The sequence below is a fragment of the Rhinopithecus roxellana genome, chromosome 7, assembly GCF_007565055.1.
Source record: "Rhinopithecus roxellana isolate Shanxi Qingling chromosome 7, ASM756505v1, whole genome shotgun sequence".
NCBI lineage: Eukaryota > Metazoa > Chordata > Mammalia > Primates > Cercopithecidae > Rhinopithecus > Rhinopithecus roxellana.
The window spans coordinates 99,742,616-99,758,045 of NC_044555.1; the positions used below are offsets into that span (position 1 = coordinate 99,742,616).

Genomic DNA, 15,430 nt, shown 5'->3' on the forward strand with positions numbered 1-15,430 from the left:
AAGGTGTGTGATCTTGGCAAGTCCTTTTCCAGGTCTCAGGATTCTTGTCTTTATATTGAGGAGGTGGGATTAGATTTATTTGCTCAATAAGCCTCCATTGAATGTGAAAAAGGACACACAAGGTCTCTGCCAACATGAAGCTTACATTCTAATAAGGAACACAGGTAATCAAATAGGCAAATCTAATAATTATAGATTGTGATTAGTGCTACAAAAGACACCAAAATGATGCTGTGATAGAAAAGTATGATGGTGGGGGACTTTGAGGTGGTGACATTGAAGACAAAGGATAATAAAGAACAAACCAAACCCAAATGATAGCTAAGATCTATTTTGCTTGGACATTCTATGATTCTGTATGCCACACATAGCTAAATATGCCAAGTAGCATAAAGGAGGGAGCTGCCTCATTAAAACTGGCACCGGGCCGGGCGCGGTGGCTCAAGCCTGTAATCCCAGCACTTTGGGAGGCCGAGACGGGCGGATCACGAGGTCAGGAGATCGAGACCATCCTGGCTAACCCGGTGAAACCCCGTCTCTACTAAAAAATACAAAAAACTAGCCGGGCGACGTGGCGGGCGCCTGTAGTCCCAGCTACTCGGGAGGCTGAGGCAGGAGAATGGCGTAAACCCGGGAGGCGGAGCTTGCAGTGAGCTGAGATCCGGCCACTGTACTCCAGCCTGGGCGGCAGAGCGAGACTCCGTCTCAACCAAAGAAAAAAAAAAAAAAAAAAAAAAAAAAAAAAAAAAAAAAACTGGCACCAAGGGCTTTGTGCTCTCAGTGCAGGGATATGAGAGTCTTATTCTTCCTCTCAGGATAATATCAGTAGATGAAATCAACCTCACAGAATTGTTTTAAGAAACCAAGATGGTAATGAATTTAATGTTCACAGCACAACCACTATAATGGTACATACAACATTTTTAAGACTTCCAAATTCAAGATTGTAGTTACTTCTGTTGAAGAGGCACAGAGATGTAATTGGGGCAGGATACACAGAGATTCAAACATATTGGTAAGGTTTTATTTTCTAAGCTGGAATTCAAATTCCAGCTCTGCCACTCTACCAGCTGAGTGAGTGAACTTAGGCAAGCTACATAACTTTAAGTAGCTACTTAATCAGTGATACGTACATGGATGTTCATGGTATTACTTCATATCTCTTAAAATATTTGAAGTATTGCATAATAATTATAAAATGTAATTAATATGATGCCTATGCAAGCATTCAATGAATGATAGCAATTATTGTTACATAATGATCACAGCACCTAAGTAATGGTTGAGAGCTAGGGCAATGGAGACTCCCAAGCCTGGTTTTAAATCCTGGTTCTGCCAGTTACAAGCTCTGTGCCCTGGGGTAACTTAATAACCACCTTGCCAAGAATTTTGCTCCTTCAGTTATTCCCTCTCTGCCTGTCATCAATGTTTAAGTAAAATAATGTATTGGATATAGTAAATGCTCAAAAACATATTAATTATTGTTAACATCATTTTTATTCTCCTCAATCCTATGCACAGAAAAAAGAAAAAGAGTTATGAACAAGTGAATGGAAAGGATAAAGTGGGTCTCCCATTCTCTGCCCCCTCCCTTTCTATTTCTTTTCCTTGCTGAAGGAAGACGGCATATGCTAAAAACTGTTCTCTCCAAGAGAAGCAGCATGAGGTCCTTCGATGGCAAGCCTGCCTGGGAGTTGGAGATGAGCTGCTAGAAAGGGCTTTGACTCCAAGCTAAAATACACCAAGGCAAATCTCAGGAACATTCTAATCAGGGTCTGAAATCAAAGTAGACTTAAATATAAATGGATAAAAGTTAAGGATTTTTAAAGAATTGTAATTGTAAATAGACACTGTTACATTTTAAAGTTGCTGGAGTTGAATATATTATTTGAAATGAGCAATAAAAATGAAATGTTATTTAATCCTTTTCATAATTATTGAAATGCAGATTAAAAGAAGATACCAGAGTGGAAGAAACTGAAATATTGACAATCCACAAAATCGAGGAGGCTATGGGACATCAGGCAAACTCACACTGTGGGTTGGAGAATAACTTAGCACAGTCTCTTTGGAGAACATTTAATTCACCAGTGACTTCTGAAAATTTAAAATAACCATTAACCCAATCATTCCACTCCTAAGAATCTGTCCTACAGATACACTAGTATGCTAAGACATATACATAAAGTTGTTCCCTGAAATATGTTTTGGAAAAGCCAAAAACTGGAAGCAACCTAAATGTGCACAAAGAAGTGGTTAATAATCATGATTCAATCATTCAACAAATATTCAGTACTATTTGGTACTCTTTAAGCAGGCACTGGGGAGATAGCAATAAACAATACAGACAAAAATCTATGCCCTCACAGAGCATGTTATCCCTACAATGGAAAAATATGGCATACCTAAAATATAGAAGGAAGATCTATAAACATTGATAGTTTTTCAAGAGACATGAATAAGTGAAAAATCCAAGGTGCAGAACAGTGTAGCTAGCTAGCTAGATAGAGAGCTAGATAATATGATCCCAGTTGAAAAAAATATGTTGTATTTATTAAAAATTCTGGAGAATATAAAAGGAACGTAATGGTCACTTTGGGGAATGGGATTGAGGTCAGAAAAAAGACTGATTTTAAGTTTTAAACCTTTATATATGTATTGTTTTATTTTGTCACATACATGAATTATTTTTATTTAAAATCACATTCTGAAATATACTTACAGTTTGGCATTTTTCTGGTTATCTATTGCTGTATGACGGACTACCTCAGAGCATAGCAGCTTAAAAACAACCATTTTATTATATCTCATGGTTCTGTGGATCACAATTTGTTCAGAGCTCAGGTGGGCAATTCTTTTACTTTAAATGGTATTAACTGATGTCATTCAGTGATATTCAGTTAACCGGTATGGAGGGTTCAGAACAACTTCACTCACATGTCTAGTGCCTTGGCAGGAATGGCTGTACTAGCTGAACTTTTCTGTCTTTAAGTAACTCTTGGAAATCCCATGTGGTCTCTCCAGGATAGTCAAACTTTCTACATGATGACTCAGAGCTCCAAGAAACCAAGATGGAAACTGCAAGTTCTTTAGACCATAGGCCTAGAATAAGCTTGATGTCACTTCTGTCATACTCTATTTATCTTCTATAATGAAGCTGACTAGACTATGAAGTCTAATGCTCTAATTAGATTTAATTAGATTAACTTAAAGCAGCTATAAGTCACTTAAGATTTGGGGAATAGGAATTGGAGATAGACCCAGCTTCTCTATGGGAAGACTGTCAAGAAATTTGTGGCTATCTTTAATCCAATGCAGACATCAAGATCAGTGTCTTAATATAAATTGTATCTTTGATCATTCAAATTAGGACTGAAAAATAGTGTGGATGGTTTAGGATAACTTGAATGAAAACCTAAGAAAAGATAGGTTGAAGACATGAATGTGATTTCTTCATATAGGAGGCTGCAGAAAACCTATCAGAGTATTAGAGTGGTAAATCCTTTTTACTTACTCTGATGGATTGATAATGCCTGCCTCTATTCTCCTCCCTACCTTCTTCATTTCTCTGAACCATGTCAGGGTAAAAAGCTTATTCCTTTGGTAGGGACCGTGTCTTTTCTTTTTTGGCTCTGTGTATCTCCCTTCCCAAGTAGCTGGGACTATAGGTGAACATTGCCATGCCCAGCTAATTATTTTTACTTTTTGTAAAGAGAGGGTTTCACCATGTTTCTCAGGCTGGTCTTGAACTCCTGGGCTCAAGTGATCTACCCACCTCAGCTTCCAAAAGTGCTGGGATTACAAGCATGAGCCACTACACTCAGCCTAGAACTACCCATTTATGAACTAGGTCCTTAGGTGGTGATTAGGGCAGAAAACAAAGTTGGTAATCTCCATGCAAATCACATATCCAACTTTTTACTTCGGCACTTTACCTTAATCAAAGTAGAATCATAGCAATTCATTCTGTAAAGCCAATATTACCTTAATACCAAAAGTCAATAAACACATCACAAGAAAAGAAATATAAGGTCAATATCCCTAAAAAATATACATGGAAAAACCCTTAATAAAATGGTAGAAAACTAAATCCAGCAAGGTATAGAATAAATTATACATCATGACCAACTGTGATTTATCCAAGAAATGCAAGGTTGGTTTAACATATGAAAATCAATCAATGAAATGCACCATATTGAAAGGATGAAAGACAAAAATTGCATGATTATCTCAGTAAATGAAGAAAAGGCATCTGATTAACTCCAACGCCCTTTCATTATGAACACAATCAGCAAACTAGGAATAGAAGGGAACTTCTTCAACCTAATAAAGTTCCTCCTGGGAGGCGGAGGTGGCAGTGAGCAGAGATCGCACCACTGCACTCCAGCCTGGGTGACAAAGTGTTACTCCATCTCAAAAAAAAAAAAGAAAGAAAAAGAAAAAAAAAAAAAAAAAAACAAGTAAATGTTTTGAATGCACAGTTCTCCAAAGGAGATGTAAAAACAGCCAATAAGTACATGAAAAGATATTTGAAATCATCAGCCATCAGGAAAATGCAAATCAAAACCACAATAAGAGAGCACTTCACTCCCACTAGGACAGCTATAACAAAAAAGTGGAAAATAAGTATTGAGGAAGATGTTGAGAAAATTGAAACCATTGTACATTGTTGGTGGGAATGTAAAATGATGCAGTCATTTTGGAAAGCCTGGCAGTTCCTCAAAAGGCTTAAACATAGAGTTAATATGTGACTCAGCAATTTTGAGATATATACCCAAAAGAAATGAAAATATGTCCACACAAAAATGCGTACACAAATATTTATAGAAACATTATATAATAATAGCCAAAAAGTAGAAACAAGTCAAATGTTCATCAAATGATAAATGGAGAAATAAAATGTGTTACATTTATACCATGGAATATTATTCAGACATGAAAAGAAATAAAGTACTGACACATGCTACAACATGTATACATCTTGAAAACTTCTCGCTCAGTGAAAAAGCCAGACACAAAAAAACACATATTATGTGATTCCATTTACATAAAATATCCAAAATAGGTAAATCCATATTGACAGTGGTTACAGCAGCTGGGAGCAAAGGGAAATAGACACTGACTGCTAATGGATAAGAGGTTTCTTTTTGGGCTGATAAAAATGTTCTGGGGCAGGGTGCGGTGGCTCATTTCTGTAATCCCAGTAATTTGGGGAGCAAAGGTGGGAGGATCACCTGAGGTCAGCAGTTTGAGCCATGGCGAAAACCCCCGCTGCACACCCTGTCTCTACTAAAAATATAAAAATTAGTTGGGCATACTGGCGTGAGCCTGTAGTCCCAGTCACTCGGGAGGCTGAGTCAGGAGAATCGCTGGAACCTGGGAGGCAGATGTTGTAGTGACCTGACATCGGGCCACTGCACTCCAGCCTGGGTGACAGAGGGAGGCTCCATCGCAAAAAAAAAAAAAAAAAAAAAAAAAAAAAAAAGTTCTGGAATTGGATAGTGGTGATGGTTAGACAACATTGTGACTATACTAAAACCCACTAATTATACCCATTAAATGGGTACATTTTATAGTATGTGAATTATATATCAACAAAACTGTCATTTTCAAAAACTAGAATCAGTCTCCACAACCAACTAGGAAAAATGTGCTCAATCTTTAGCTTTTACCTCAGCTAGCAGGACTAGTAGCTTGCTTCCCTTTCTTCAGCACCTGCCCCAAGAATTTATTCATTCCTTTATGTCAGAAATATTATATTTACCAGTCAGCCTTGCCCTGAGTGAAGAACACTGGACATTAGAGTGTCCACACTAGTTACACTTTCCCTCGTGTTATGTTTGCATAGTGAAAAACGTTCTCAAAAATGAGTCAAGCAAGACTCAAAAAACAATCTGAGGCAACAGAGAGAAAGGGAAGTATTGGAGCACAAGCTATACGTGGTTGGATGGCCTTGTTATTCCCAAATCGTTCTGTACAATTGAGAATACCCAAGGAAACCTAGACATTCCCTCTCCTACTCTCTTTCATCATGATAGGTGGGGGAGTATTTTTGAAATCTTCCAATTAGAATCTAATCTATTACCAACTCACAATAGTGAACCTAAGACATTCTCAATGAAAATTGGCAACCAGAGAATGGTTCAGGGCTACTTCTGTCACCTACTCTAATATTTAACAACTCTTGCCGTTAGAAACAATTTTGAATATTTATATAGGTTCCTCATGCGTCAGGTAAACTAAATAACGTTGTGTTACATCTTCAGTGGAGACTGACAAGCGATACTGTTGATTTACTTTTGGAAAATGGTGCCTAGAAGGAAACACTAGTAGGAACTAAGATTTATTCAGAAGATGGCAGATTGTTAGTCTCCAAGCATTTTAAATCCTTCTGAAGATAAGGTTGCCCTAACAGGTCATAGGTCTCTGGGTAAAAGTGCATAAATGGTATGGAGAGACAGTTAAAGAAGGGGAATTTACAGCTAACTCTTCTGAGTTAAGCCACCACTTCCCATAAGCTAACACATTGAGAGAGATTCAGGCAAGTACCACTAACAGAGTCCCCTCCAAGTGGTAAAGAGCTTTGGAAAACAGATTTCCCATGAACCATCACTGCCATCTGCCCAGGCCACCTTACCTAACTGAAATTGATTGGAGACATTCCCACATGTTTGCATTATCTCCGGGCTATTCCATCCTAAAGGGTATAAGGCACAGCCTGAGCTTATCAGCAGCCCTAGAAAGAAAGCATACACACAGGTAGAAAAAATATAACGTCTTCTGTCACCCCAACATGCCCTTTAGATTAGCTCAGCGCAAATTCTGCCTCCTCAATTGAGCTTACACTTCCCCCTTTACCCTAAATTTCTATGAGAGTTCCAACTAAACAGGATTTTTTTTTGGCCATGCCACAGGTAGTGGGGTGTAATAGGTAACAGAGGGGACAACTCATAAATTTAAAAAATGTTGAAAACTGAGACAACCCAATATACTTTTTACAGTCAAAATACTTTTGTCAATGACTTACAAGCCCAGGTTGGCTTTTCCAACTTCTTTTGCTTTGGTCTGAGACACAGAGAATAACAATGTAAAGGTTGCTACTCTTTTCCAAAATCCAGCTGTTTCTAAACATCAGGTAAGTCCCTACTAGCTGAAAACATGTAATGATTTCTGTAACTTGGAGTCAACTGCTGGACTGATGAGCAGGGAACCACACTCCTCCCCTGACAAATTTTTCCAGCTTTATACCAAGCAGTCCTTCCTTCTTTGGTTTCCATATGCCTTCCACCATGAACCCTTACCCTAAATAAAAGGGTATGACCCTTTTATTTAGGTCATTTAGTCATTAGTCATTACAGGGAAATTCTGTTGTACCTTAGTGATAATCTTATTCTTCCAACCACAGATACAAATCTGGATCTGCTTGCCAACACTGCCTTCTAAGGGCAACTGTGTTGCTCACAACTTTTTCTTGCTGCATACGTTTTCACATTTTATATCCTATGGCTTTTACCCTGCCTCTAGTCACAGAGTATTTTATCAAGCATTGCCATCTGACAACTAAAACAAATTCATTGGCTGGTCAGTGATGGGTGACATTGTAGCCTGGCATGAAGAGGTGACCTGGGTTAGATTCTTGTTTCTGGAATTTTTAATTGAGAAACATAAAGATGACTGGTCTGAAGGTAGTGAGTTGTCTCGATTATTCACAGTCAGTTATACATTGAACTTATTGTTCTACTCTTTCCCCCTTCTCACTACTGCACTTGACTAGTCTGTTTAAAAATGGAGAGAAAAAAATCATAAAGATGCTGAGCTAGTTAACAGATAATGCAGAAGTTGAAAACACCGCCACAACACCAGAAGGTAGAATCAAGTCTGTGTCAAGCTAAAGCCAAGTTCAATTCAAAGTTATGAGTGGGTATCAATTCTGGATAAGCTGAGCAAACTGATTGGTAGAGGGAGAGAATAGAGGAGAATAGTGACATGAAGCAGACATACCATGAGAAAAACTCCATACTGTCAATGAAACCGCTAGAAAAAAGAGAAGCCAGGCCTTCCTGATGGCTTTCCATTTCTACTTTCCTTATGTTTTAATAAATTCCTTTTTCACTGAGGAAACTCAAGTGAGTTTCTGCTACTTGCAACCAAGAGTCTAATTACAATCACACCATATTTGGGTGCCACACTAATGATCATGGGAGGGACACCTGCCATGAATGTGGATGCAGAAAGTAACATATCACACAACTGTCACAAAGCAGTTGCTTGATTAATGGTGAATGAATAGCATATTTATAGGTTCCAGAGCTCGGGGGCTCAACTGGACAATGAAAAGCAGGCTGCTCCAGGGACTGCCAGCTTCATCTTCACTTCTCTTTTCTCACTGAGGAAGAAGCCATATATACTCTAAGGAACTCATATTGCCTTCAGATGAATCCTTTAGGAAGATCTCAAAGTAGCCTCCAAGCTTGGCTGCGCCATGGCAACTAGCTTTTCTCAGTACTCATTGAGGCCGCAGAAGAAGAGAAGGACCTTAAGAAATAGCAAGAAGGATTTAAATAATATGGAGAATTTACTGACAGTGAGAATGGTTTTAGAAACTAAAACAATGACCAATTAAGGTTAGAAATTCTCTTCAGTGGAATGCTTAAAATTAGAACACATTCTTATCTGTCTCGTGGTATCACAGGAAGTGAAACTGGTCACTCAAAGACCTTTCTAGGCCCTGGAATTCATCCAGTGGTAATACAACAACACCCCCTGTTTTTTCCACAGATAAACTGAAATCCTAGGATATGAAGAGGTCGTCCAGAGTATGCACACTGGGTTAAGGACAAAAGTAGAAATGAAACCTAAGCCTTTTCCTGCTGCCAGTATATACCCTTTGAGGGAAAATTTAATAAAGACTGAGTTTTCCCACACAGACTAGGAAGAAAAGAACACAAGTTTATAAAAGAACACCAGCTCTATTTTCTAACCTTCACATTCAGATCCCTGGGACTGGCACGAACTCTGCCTTCTCAAGCGGAAACTAGAGCTGGCCAAGTGCCTTTCTTGGCACAGTAGAGGGAACCTTCCATCTTCTTCAGACCCCTGCCCCTCAGATCTTACTATACTGAGGAGCTCAGGTCAAGGATTTCCTTCTCCAGGAAGTCTTCCTTCGCCATCCCCAACCCCCAGGCTAAATTACATGCTCCTTCTTTCTGTTCCCATAGCACCCAGTGCTTATTCCTGTGACTAAAATAGTCTGTAATATATACTCTTTACAAAAGTTTATCATCTGCCTCCCTCACTAGGGTGTGTATTCCTTGAAGGAGGGAGACATACTTACCTTCAATTCTGTGTCCTTGGTACATGGTAGATAATAAGTACTCAATAAATGCATCTGTTTCAGAGTATGCACAGGCTATATAACAGACAGTTTCCTTTGCCCACATTGGAAAGTCCCTTCTGAAGGGACTCCAATGTCATGGCTGGGAAATCATCCCAGACACCTGACACCATTAAAAAAAAAAAAAAAGAAAAAAGAAAAAACCTTAGAAAGGAAAAGGCTTTTGGACATAACCTACCCTAATCCCTCCTTGTTACAGATGTGAATGCTGAAACACAGAAAGGGAAAATGATTTACCCAAGGTCACATAGCAGTAACTAGCAATGCCTTTTTTCACTGATCAAAGAGATCATCAACCCTTAAAGGCTCTGTCCTTCTAGAGACATGTGTCCAGGGATGATTACCTCTTGGCAACAATATTTCTAGCAGGCACTAGGAATTTTCTAGGCATTAGATGGAGAGTGACAGCACAACATGGTGGCTTAAAACAATGGGTTCTGTAGTCAGACTGCAGAACTAGACCTGAATTCAAATTCCAGCCCTGTCACTTGGAAGCTGTGTGAGTTTAGGCAAGTTACTTAATTTCTCTGTGCTTCATTCACCTCATCTGTAAAATGGGAGTAATAATAATACACTTGTCCCTTGGTATTCACAGGGGATTGGTTCCAGGATCCCTGCAGATACCAAAACCTGCGAATGCTCAAATCCCTTATATAAAATGATGTAGTGTGCATATAACCTAGCACATCTTCTTGTATGTTTTAAATCATCTCTAGATTACTTATAATACCTAATGCAACGTAAATGGTATGTAAATAGTTGTATTCTTATTGGATTTTTAAAAATATTTTTGAGTCATGGTTGGTTGAATCTGTGGATGCAGAACCTGCAGATATGGAGGGCTGACTGTATTTTATGGAGCTGTTCCAAGAATTAATGAGATTAATATACATAAAGTGCCTCATATATAGAAAGTGCTCAAGAAAAATTTATTATTCTTATGCAGCTGACTCTCCCTGTGGCTCCTCTCCCAGTTTCTACCTGTGTTCTCCATGGTAATTTCTTCCTCACCTCTTCAACCCTTTAACCTCATAACAAACAGCTAAAAAGTCCAAACCTGAACAGGGCTTGATTCAAAAGCTGCCTGGTTGGAGTTATCTTGCAATTTTGCAGAGGTACCTGCTGAAAGAACAGGAATCTCTGCAAAGCATTTGTTCAGCTCTAGTGCATGTAGCTCCATGCTCTGCCCAACTTGCCCTCCCACCCCTGCCATCTTCCTCAGCCCTCCATCCTGCCTTTTAGAAAGGTGAGCACATTAGGTTGTAAACATACTTCATGAAGATATTTGACTTGTAACTGACAGCTGATTCCATTGCATTTTATCATAGCTGGAGAAAGATGCCCCTGGGAACACATTAAAAATAAAAATGGATTCACTGAGTAATTCATTCTCAATTATATTTGTCTCCAGCAGTTCTCATTAATTTGGAGTTGTGAAGATGTGCTTCAGGTAGCAACAGGGAAGTCATTCACAAGTGTCAGTACCTGCCACCTTCTGAAAGAATGGAGGTTCATTTAAAATGTGGATTTTTGAACTTCAGCCCCAGGTATTTGATTCAGTAACTGCAGCCCAGGAATATGCATTTTAAAAGTACCCTGTAATGTGGAGGTATCTTGTCCTGGTACCAACACTTAAGAAAAACACCACTAAAAATGTTAAGAGCAGAAGCTCTGGTGGCAGAGAAAACTTGTTTAAATCCCAGCCCTGCCACATATGAGCTGCAGCCCTGGCTCTCACTTCTCTTCTGTGTCTTTACTAACTCCCAGTTTGACTTCCGCTCCAACCACATATGCCCCTTGAAGAAGTCTGTTTCAATGCATATGCTTAGCTGGGAACTTTTCTAATCTCACGTGCTTCTAGGAAGGAAAAGAAAGCCTTTAGAGTGTGTTACTGTCTTTACTCCCCTACTACACGTGGGCAGGTGTCCAATAGGCTGCCATTTTATTTCCCTTCCTCAACTGCTCCCCTCCCTAAGAATCCCCTATCAAAAAAATGTTCTCCCTGACATAGTTGCCATGGTTTGAATTTACTGAGCTGACCAAGAAGAGGGCTGGAGTTATTTTATTCAGCTTCAGCCCTTGTGGAAACTGGGACACCAATACATACCCTCAAGTGCAAAATCTGATACAGAACTTGGAACCCTCCCTCCAGCCACACCACAGCTGCTCTCAACTTTCCCCTGTTCCCAGCATTACTAGTTACCCATATCCCAGCTGCTATATAATCCTCTCCCAGCTACACATTCTCAAATAGGTAGATGCCTAATCTTTGTCTTCTGGCAGGGATAACCTCCTCGTTGGGTATTACCAACCCCCGTTGCACACCCCTCCACTATTCACAAGTGTAACTGTTGGGTGGGCATTTGTTAAACTTCCTGCTCTCGTTCTCAATTCTCTTATCTTTGCATAGCTGCCAATCCTGCTTTCCAAACATAATTATTGGGTAGCTTGGAATTACCGCCCTGAGCAGAAGCCTAGTATGGGTTAATTTGTTATTATAACAATTTTGACTCAAACACAAACCAGAGGAAAATTTACAAACCTGACTTTCAACTATATCTCAGCTTTCCCTTCCTAGGGAGTTCCTTCACTTACCTCCCCCATTCATTCTACCCCATATTCCTCTTGGAGTTACAGGATAGTTCATACCTGCTAAAGATGTCAAAAGTAGATCAGGGAAGGCTTCACAGAAGGGCTGCCTTGGACCTGGCCTTTCAGAGATAGGTAGATATTTACAGGGAGGGATAGAAGAAAAGGGAATTCCAGAAAGAAGCAACACCCTAAACAAGGCTGAGCAGAGTTTCTCAAATTTTAGTGTGTCCTGGAATCACGATAGTGAATGGTAAGTAACAACTCCCAGACAGTTGTTACCTTTTCAGTGGGGACAAGGGAATGTGATCAGGGTATAAAGGAGGCTTCAGCTATATTGCTAATATTCCATTTCTTACACAGAGTAGTGAGTACGTCTGAAATATTTTATAATATATTTTCAAAAACATATGAGCATGAGAGGTTGTATATTATGCACATTAGCAGGCCCTGGTGCAGTCTGTAGGACTAAGGAATCTGTAATAACAAGCACCCCAGGTAATTCTTAATCCAAGTGGTTCATGGACCACTCTGGAAAACACTGTGATAGCATTTCTTTTCCAACAGAGAAAAGAAAAAAAATCAAGAGCATCAGTGTATGAAGCACAGGATTGAGAGTCAGGAGTCCTGGACCATATTCTCAGCTCTGCTCCAATTTGCTACATAAGTCTTTGCTAGTGGGTTAACTTCCCTGAATACCACTTCCCAAACAGAAAATCACTTTCATAGTCCTTTCGCAGCGTGGTAAGGATAAATAAAATGATATCTGGTGAAACTTTGAAAGACTTTCCAGAAGAAAAATGGTTTCCAGAGATGATAATGATTTTTAGAAGCATGGAACTCTTCCTGAAATCAAGTTCTCAGTGATATGCCTCCAACGGCAACTTTTATTCAGTTTGAAGCATGTAATGTTAGGACCTTACACGGTGAAAAGCACTGGTGTGTTGAATGCTGTTCCCTTAACAACAAAAAATAATGTCCAGCGTAGTGATCTTCCCTTGGGCTGGGGAAAGGGAACACACATACACATCAAAGTCACTGGGGAGATTTCACTAAATGTGCAGCCTTACACCTGTTGTTGTGTAATGGGAAACAAGACCAGAGAGTTGGGAAGCTCACATTTTTTAAGCACCCCACGTGATTCTGATACACTCCTTGGTCAAGAAAGATTTTTGGCCTCCCATGAGTAACCTGATCCAAGATCTTACATTGTTTTCCTGCCAAGAAGTTCCTTATATTTACTACTCACCTATTTGTTCTTTGTTTAGCTCTCACTGAAGATAGAGAATCTCATAAGCATCTTGCATATGTATACACAGGGGAATGTGAATAATGGCCATGTTCTCAGGGCCTGGGAGTCAGCTGTTTGGAAATCTCAGCATCCCCAGTGTTGAAATAATCTCCTGGCCAGGTGTTTCCTTCATTGATTGGAGCAGGGCATGGAGGTCCCAGTGGAAGGCTCTCTGGACCCGAGGCTTGTCCAGATGGATCAGCTACAGGTGGAGCAAATGGGACCCATGGGCCCCATCAGGTCACCTTGCTGAGTATGAGTCAGGCCAGCAGCTCTTTATTTCTTCCTGTCTCTCCCACTTCCCACAACTCATCTCTGTGGGCAGCCGCCAAATGGGGGAACAAGAGTCAGGTGGGGGAAGGGGTAGTTCTTAATGGATACTCCATCTCTTCAGTGGTTTGGGGTCTGGCAGAGAGAAACCAGACCTGACAGAAATTGACTCCTCCTCCAATGTATTTCAGTTAATGCACTAGCTGTTGAGAAGCAGCCAGGCCTGAAGCAACAAAATCAATTCCCCTCAGCTACACAAGTTTGAACTTAATCTCCCAAACTCTTTCTCTACTGTCTTTTATCCATTGGGCCCAAAATGCTGCCCAGCTTTGGTTTCCTTCCACTGGCAAAGCCTGTCTCAGAGGGTCAGGCCGAAGATGTCCAAAGATCCTTAGGTCACAGTCATATGCCAAGGGGCTTCTAGTAAGTTCATCCAAGCAACCCTCACCATTCTTTCACATCTGATATAACCTGGACAGCCACCAGTCTCTAGAAAGGAGGCAGGAATGGTTCTTAATTGACTGGTGTTACAGATGGGGAAGCTGTGGATGTCTAGCGATCTGTCCCAATATCAATTCCCTGCCCAGGGATAAACCTGGTAGCACACCCAGGGTCTTGAAGATTTGTAGGACTACTGCCAAACGGCATTTTCTTCTTGAGCTTTAAAGACCCTCATCTACATGTGAACATTGTGACTATGTTCCTATGAGCAAGACTCATGTGGATATAGAACGGCAGAATCATGTGAAACTAAAATGATGCTCATGTTTTTATTTCCTCTATGTGATACCTGCCACTCAAAGTTCTGTCCCGCCCAAACTGTGAATATCCAAATCTCCACTACCTTCCCACATCCCCCATCAACAATTTCATTTGAGTTTCTATACCTAGTAGGTGAAATCAACTGAAATGCATCATATGGAGAATTATGAATGCTTTGTGAAAGTCTCAGTTGAGCCCAAAAGAGGAAGCAAGCTGGGGGTATGGGAGCTGCTTTAATGTGTGGAATTGGATGGAGGCTGTTGCTAGGCTTTCTGATTCTTGACAGTCAGCCCCTCCTCACTCTGCTGGAAACTCTTAGAAATACAAGTGAAACTAAACTGTCACTCTTTTGTCAGAAGAGATGAGAGCTCAGGGTGCTAACATCCCTGCATGGAAGCCTGGAAAAAGAGGAAAGGATGTGAACTAATCCAGCTGTCACACATTCAGTTTATCCCAACATATGCTAGATATTGCCTTAGCCATGCATTCATTCTTTCTACAGTTACTGAACATCTGCTTTGTGCCAGGCACAGAACTGGGCTCCAGGGCTATGAATACGAATTGCAAGGATGACCCCTCTGCCCTATCAGCCAAGTGTCACTTCCTGAAATAATGTGTTCATAGCAGTGCTGAGTTAATTATAGCATGTTTAAAAATAAAAGTGAAAGGTAAGCCTAAGACCTATTTGTAATACCCATGGAGCTTCCAAAGCCAGCTAAGATAATTGGCTTAGATCAGCCTTAGCAACTGGTGTAGTATTACAGTTTTCAAAGGGAAGAAACTAACCTAATTATACATTCCAATGTGGCTAAAAACCCATTAGTGGCTAAACGGTGGGAAAAATCAGAAATGAAGGAGGCTAGAATGGTAATTCAGATTTAAAACTTTTAAAGTCTGAGAAAAGAGGAAACCAGAAAGCATCACCTTAATTGGTATTACTAAAAGAGTCTGATGCTTTTCATAATCAGGCCAGGAAACCATAGTAGCCTAGCCCAGGGTTTCCCAAACTTGGAACTATTAACATTTTGGCTGGATACCTCTTTGTGGTTGTAGGGGAGTGTTGTCTTCGTCTTGTGCATTGTAGACATTCATCAGCATCCCTCACCTTCACCCACTGGATGTCA

At 40.1% G+C, this 15,430-nt stretch overlaps 1 protein-coding gene across 3 annotated transcripts in view; it reads right to left on the minus strand.

The window, feature by feature from the left end:
• LHFPL1 (LHFPL tetraspan subfamily member 1) overlaps positions 1-15,430 on the minus strand; it is a 47,229-nt gene that overhangs the window by 21,334 nt on the left and 10,465 nt on the right. For all 3 annotated transcript variants that reach the window (XM_010353293.2, XM_030934366.1, XM_010353294.2), the window contains one exon: positions 6,638-6,736. In XM_010353293.2, coding sequence (XP_010351595.1) covers positions 6,638-6,736 — 99 coding nt within the window. The remainder of the gene's footprint in view (positions 1-6,637; positions 6,737-15,430) is intronic.